At 34.2% G+C, this 6,337-nt stretch overlaps 1 protein-coding gene across 1 annotated transcript in view; it reads left to right on the top strand.

The window, feature by feature from the left end:
- Positions 1 to 5,734, top strand: part of LOC135206123 (protein unc-119 homolog B-like) — a 127,725-nt gene extending 121,991 nt beyond the window's left edge. The window contains exons 5-6 of the mRNA XM_064237365.1: positions 1,321 to 1,493; positions 1,728 to 5,734. Coding sequence (XP_064093435.1) covers positions 1,321 to 1,493; positions 1,728 to 1,858 — 304 coding nt within the window. The 3' untranslated portion in view covers positions 1,859 to 5,734. The remainder of the gene's footprint in view (positions 1 to 1,320; positions 1,494 to 1,727) is intronic.
- The last annotated feature ends 603 nt before the right edge of the window (positions 5,735 to 6,337 follow it).

The following is a 6,337-nucleotide window of genomic DNA, read 5'->3' as shown; positions in this document are numbered from 1 at the left end:
ACTGAGAAATTGGTTATAGCAACTTGATGCTGTTCATTTCATAGTTATTTATACCCAAAGCATATTTTTGACGTTGATGACCATAGTCGCATAACGCCAGATAACATAAACAACAATAAAGACTGGCTCAAGCCACCTACATTTGCTTGTTACATGTTGGCAAGATAATATAAGTTTAAGTATTACCCAGCACCACATGGATACTGTTACTCAAGGAAGTGCCAATGGCTTGGAACTCTAATGCACTGTTTCCCAAGGTAATGGGACGCCTATGTGAGGGTTGTGTTACCCTTGGGGGAGGAAATGCAACCCTAATTCCCTGGGCATTGCTGTCCTAAAATGTGCCAGTTTCACCACCAGGTTAGAAATGTAAGTCCTGCGGGGAACCACTAAACAAAGACAGCAATAAATGTTATTAATAAACATTAAGAAAGATGGAGCGTAGTGAAAAGAGTTATTTCAAAAGAAATGGTGTAAGGAAAAGAATAATTCAAGAGATACCCTATTGGAATCAGGATAAAGAAGTATTTTATTCAAATTTACCAGAGAATTGTGTGCTAATTAAAGCAAATAGATGCAAGAAATACACTATACAACGACATGAATTTAATTGAATGCCAGGACGTATGGGCAGGGGTTTAATGTGAGCACAAAGAACACACGAACCACGATTAGGATACTGTTCGGCGAGATTCGGAACGAGCTCCCTCTTCCTCCTCCTCCCGCAAATAATATAGAGCTAGTACTATTAAGACCAAGAAATTTCAAAAGACGACCACTGGAGTTTTGAAGGTAGCCAGGATTCGTTAACTTCGTTAGCTTCTTTCCCTGCGGAGCTAGATTTTACCTGGTGGTATAATTAGGAGTTTTAACGATTAATTAAAAGAGAATATGCGATGAAAGAGTCACGCAGCTGACCTGTGTTCTCAGGATCTTGAAGAGAAGGGCTTCATGCAAGTCTAATCTATGACCTTGGTCTGTTTGAATTTGAAATTCAGGTCATCCTCAACAGCGTGATATTGCAGAGTTTACTTATTATACATGTGTAATTATTCGTACATAAATAACAGTATTTTCATTAGATACTTACAGCTAGCAATCATAGTTTGAAGTGATGCATGTCAAATGTTACACATCTCAATATTGCTCCAAAGTTTTTTGTTGTTGTTGCTTTCCTTTGTTGAAGATATTGAAAGCTAACTCTTTCATATCATGTGTAAATGTGGTTTTAATTGATAACTAATAATATGTGTATCGTTTTGCCTAATTTTTTAGAACAGCAGAGCAGCCAGCATTTAATAATATCGCCTTATTTTGCAGGGTGGAGTTTACCGTAGGCAATCGGCCAGTGAACAAGTTTCGTATGATCGAACGCCATTTCTTCCGAGACAAATTGCTCAAGACTTTCGATTTCGAGTTTGGTTTCTGTATACCAAATTCTAAGAACACTTGCGAACATATTTATGAATTCCCTACCCTACATCCTGATTTAGGTGAGTTCCTCTGCAGTCTTTGACACCACAATTACAAGATTATTTATAATACCTATACCCTGCAATCATGATTTTCACAATCCATGCTCAGGCAAATTTAAATGTACAGTAATGTGCTAACAATAAAATTCTTAAGAGCTAAGGTTTGTTAGGTTCAAGTACGTGTTGTACTTGCTTCAACTCCTGGATAGTCATTTGTCAAGTTGATTTTAACAAGGTTTCTTTATTTTCCAGCTGAGGAAATGATAAAGCATCCATTTGACACGCGCAGCGACAGTTTTTACTTTGTGGATGACAAGCTGATTATGCATAATAAAGCAGATTATGCATACAATGGAGGTTTACAACAACCACCTTCTCAGTAGCAAAGGCTTTTTCGGTAGTGAATTTTGAGTACTAGAACTGAATCATGACCTTCAGCCAGAAAGCCTCTACAGTAAGACGATTTACTGCACCATCACTCTACCCTTCAGACATTTTTCCACACAAATGAGTTTTTATCCTTGACGCCTTTTTTTCTCTTCTTGACTTCATCAGCTTTTCCTCTTTCTCTCTGTTTCAAGGAACTTTCAGGTTACTGTTAACAGTGTTATCATTGTGAGTGATTGGAACTCTGAACTTTATCAACTTATTTGATTTCAATATTGAAACTTATGTCAAGGTGTTATTCACACAAATTTTACAGAGCTGCATATTTTTTTCTCTATTTTAAGTAACTGCTTACTTACTGTAATAGAAGTTTAATTTAGTTTTAAATAATCAGCATAATTCACGTCTAATTTTTCTAAGTTTTCCCCTGTAAATCAGTCCTGCTAAAACACTAAGAAAGAAATCAGGTAACTGTACATTAGGCCTAGGACATATTTGTATGTAACAAATCAGTATTCAGTACTGCACCATTCCCATATGTTTAGCTGCTGCTATCAGTGTAAGGCAGACTGTTTAGTGACTTTTTGTAGACGCAGTTAATTTAACCCTAAGACACATTTCCCCCAATGAAACACCGCTGAGAATTTGCAGAGACAAAAGTCAATGTACAGTTTAGCAAAAATACTATGATAAATGTACTTACGAGTGCACAAAATCTATTTTCTCATATTTTGAGTTGTTGGTCCATAAACTTGAATTTGCAAATGTTTACTCAAAACACCAGAGGAATATCCCCAACCACAGAACTCTTCCTCTTACTTACAAAAATATGCAAATTAGCAAGGACATTTAACAGAATGATTGCATTCTGTTATTGGATGCCCTCTCTTTGTTTTCGTAATCAAATATACCCATTATTGTTCCTTAAAAAGATAACATACAAATCTTCGCAGATTGACCTTGGCAGTACACTCCTTCCAACCGCATATTGCCTTTATAAAATAAAACATACATTGCTCATATGTAGTTTTGTATTGTGCTATGAAAAGATCTGAGATAATTTTCTTGTTGTTGCTATTGTATCTGTGTTTCTTAACCTTTTTCTCATCGTTAGTAAGGTTGTGTAAATGGATAACCGAGTTAACATCGACGACAAATAATTCAGGAAAGTCGATTCCTGTTAGTTTACTTACCCTCTGTCTATCCAGGTATCTTTGATTACAGTTATTGCACTAGGTCCATTGGTTTTCAATGCATAGCAATATTTATACAAATATTTTATCCAACAAACTTGAAATTACTTACAATAAATTTGGTCATGCGCAGTGACTTGAGCTTTTAAGTTACTTAGGCATTGGTACCTTATGAGGTAAATGCACAGATTTTAAACTAATTTCAATTTTAGAATTTTTTCTCTCAATTGTTTACCATAATGTTTGTGTGAATCAAATTATTGTTTTAGATTGCTGTACTTAAAAATCTCACCCACCCAACATGTATTTCATTGGAATATATTTGCTCGTATATACAGACTGTTGTTACAAAATACTTGATGAAAATACTTTATACTGTCCTTTATATTTTCCTGTACAATTTTTATGCTTATTACAATTCCTTGTTTTCAGTACAAACTGAATGTATCAGTACAGCTTTTATATGTAAGAAAGCATTGATATTGTTAATTAAGTACTTGGTTAGAATGCACAGATAATGTTTTGGATACGTTCCAAGTTGAATAAGGTGCTTGATGCATTTAGGGTTGATGATGATTTTGCAGTATATGTAGACTGTGAGGACAAAGATCTCAAAACTGATACTGTACTATAACGTTTTTTATAGTACTTAACAAAAAGATTCAGCGATATTTGTAACTATTAAGTAGTACAGTATTATGTGACATTATATTCCAGGCTTTATAATCATGAGCTCAGAAGTAAGAAAGCTACAAAAATATTATCCCTCTCCTGCTGTTAAAGTGTGTATTCAGTCCATGTAGTGTTTCAGTGTGATCAACTGTGAATTGTTTAGCCTAACAATTTATTTTGCTACCAAATGAAATCAAAGATGCATTGAATTTGTTTCTTAATTCCATTTAACAGCTTTTGGATTGCTCCATTGGTAGCCTCTTTTACAACACTAATACAAACACAAAAATAAAGTCCAGAATTTCTCCATGTGATGAAATGCTCATGGTTATAAATATATTCTGACATGTTTTCTGTTTTTTTTTTCTTTTTACTGACAATTGCTGTTCATGCAGTTGGTGTCTAATAATTAATGATAAACCATTTCTATAATTTTTCAAGAAAAACTAAGTACAGTACATTGTAAGTTTTGCTCCAAATTATGATGTTAATAAAAATGTCAAAACAAGTAAAACTGAAGTCAGTGTTACTGACAAAGAAGCTAATGGTATGTGATATTACAACAGACTCATTCTTGCTATTGCAAACATTCCACAAAAGCCAAATGGAAAGGCGTATCCCCTTTTGGTAGTACAGGTACCTTCAATTAAAGGGGCATAAAATGATCCAACTGGTATAATTCTACGGAATACATGAACGAAACAAATACTGCAATGTATACAGTTCACACTTGAATGACGTCATTGTGGTGTACGTCTTAATATGCCAGTGGTCTGGTAGTTGATAAATACCTAATAGTCTAATGTTAATGAAAGCTACTTGACTTTTATAACATGAGTCAGACACTATTTAAGGATTACTAAGACTAATGTTTGTTACTTTGTATAAGAAGTGAATTTCAATATATTATGAAAGTCAGCTTTGTCATATATTTTGATAGTGATACAATTTTTTTATGAGTGACCTAGTGAAATGGAAGAAATGTATTATAACAGACAAACTAGAAACAAGATAACTTTGCAGATTCTAGCAAACATACCATGAATTGCATACATATAGATATTAAAACCTGTTATTGTTTTTAGTGTCTGAAATGCTGTGTTTTTATCTATACCAATGCTTGTGATAAAGGAATATGGCTGTGTTTGCATACTTTCTTCACATGTCGAGTTCATTACAACATAAGTACTACATGAAGGCAGGTTATCCTTCTCTGTCATGTTTTTCATCTAGTGATGCAATGATAAAACTTTTTCCATTTAAGAACACATATGAACTGTTTATGGTTGCAAATAACTCTACACTGAACATAGGGTATTTTTTGTTTCTAAAAAATTTGTCTATAGTGTTCAGGCATCCTTTATATATTGGTAGTAATTGTTGAGCATTAATAGTATGATTGATTGGTATAGGCTGCAGGCAATTGCTGCATTAAGACTTTATGACATGACCACGCATAAAACTATCCAGCTTTTCTCTCAAGTTTTTTTGACTGATTGTCACCATGACCAAAACTTTTTAACTATAGGACACCAGGTTTTTGACAATATGTAAAGTTGTGTTCCCAGTCAGAGGTGCTTATGTGACTTATCAGGTGATATAAGTTAACCTTGCTATTTCACCAAGTAAAACTACATGTATAGTGAAAGTTTTACATTATGTTAATATTTTTATTATGTGAAAATGGGTATATTTCTGTTCCCTCTCACTTGCGTCCCAGTAGGAACTGACCTTTGGTAAAGAAACTCATTGTTGAACAAAGATAATACAATTTTGCAGGAATTATCACCTTAGTAGGTGTCATGTTTTCCACTTGCTCATTATATTTGTTATTTAATTTGCATTACAATGACACAACATTAGGAACTTCTAGTGATGCACTAACAAGAGCAAAAGCATATTAATTAGTATTAGATGATTTTGTATGTGAAGAGATTCACTGGGTGTTTTATTTTGATTTGCAATATTCACATGCAATGTATTGTGAAATATATTTATTCATCATGAGTTGTGTTCTTTTGCCATCTTTCAGTGCGACTAAATATTATGTACATTATGGAAAACTACCTTGCCATCATAAAATTATTGGCTTCTGTAATTATTGCTTTACATATGAAGTTGGATCGTTGCATCAACACACCCAGACTATGAAATATTTTCTGTTTTATTAGATGTAGTGAGAACAGCACCATGGTGTTCTGAAGTATTTATTGTATTGTAACAAGAACTGTACCTTCATAATGGGGCCTGAAAGCTGGAAATTGAAAAAATCCCAAGAAAAACTGCTCTGGTCGTGGTAACTTTGATGTTTCTCCTCCTCCAGGTAGATAATTAAATTCTTGTTGTGTGGAGATATTTAATTGGATATAATAGTCGTAGATAAGATTTTATTCAGCAGGTGGGAGTTCACCCACGTACTGTCAAAAGTACCTGCAACTGCAGTTCTATACTTCTGACAGCTTTGCTATCTGAGGTACCTGTACTAAATTTAGTGGTCTATGCTGGGTGGTGACCATACAAATAGTGTACTCAAAACTGATGCTGTGGTACAGCCTCAGGATCATGAGGTCTGTCTCCGAGATTGTATTCTCTGGCTGAAGAGTATACTTT

The sequence above is a fragment of the Macrobrachium nipponense genome, chromosome 29 (genome assembly GCF_015104395.2).
Source record: "Macrobrachium nipponense isolate FS-2020 chromosome 29, ASM1510439v2, whole genome shotgun sequence".
In the NCBI taxonomy this organism is placed as follows: Eukaryota; Metazoa; Arthropoda; class Malacostraca; order Decapoda; family Palaemonidae; genus Macrobrachium; species Macrobrachium nipponense.
Note: the sequence above shows the minus strand (reverse complement) of the source record. Positions and strands in the feature narration are given on the sequence as shown.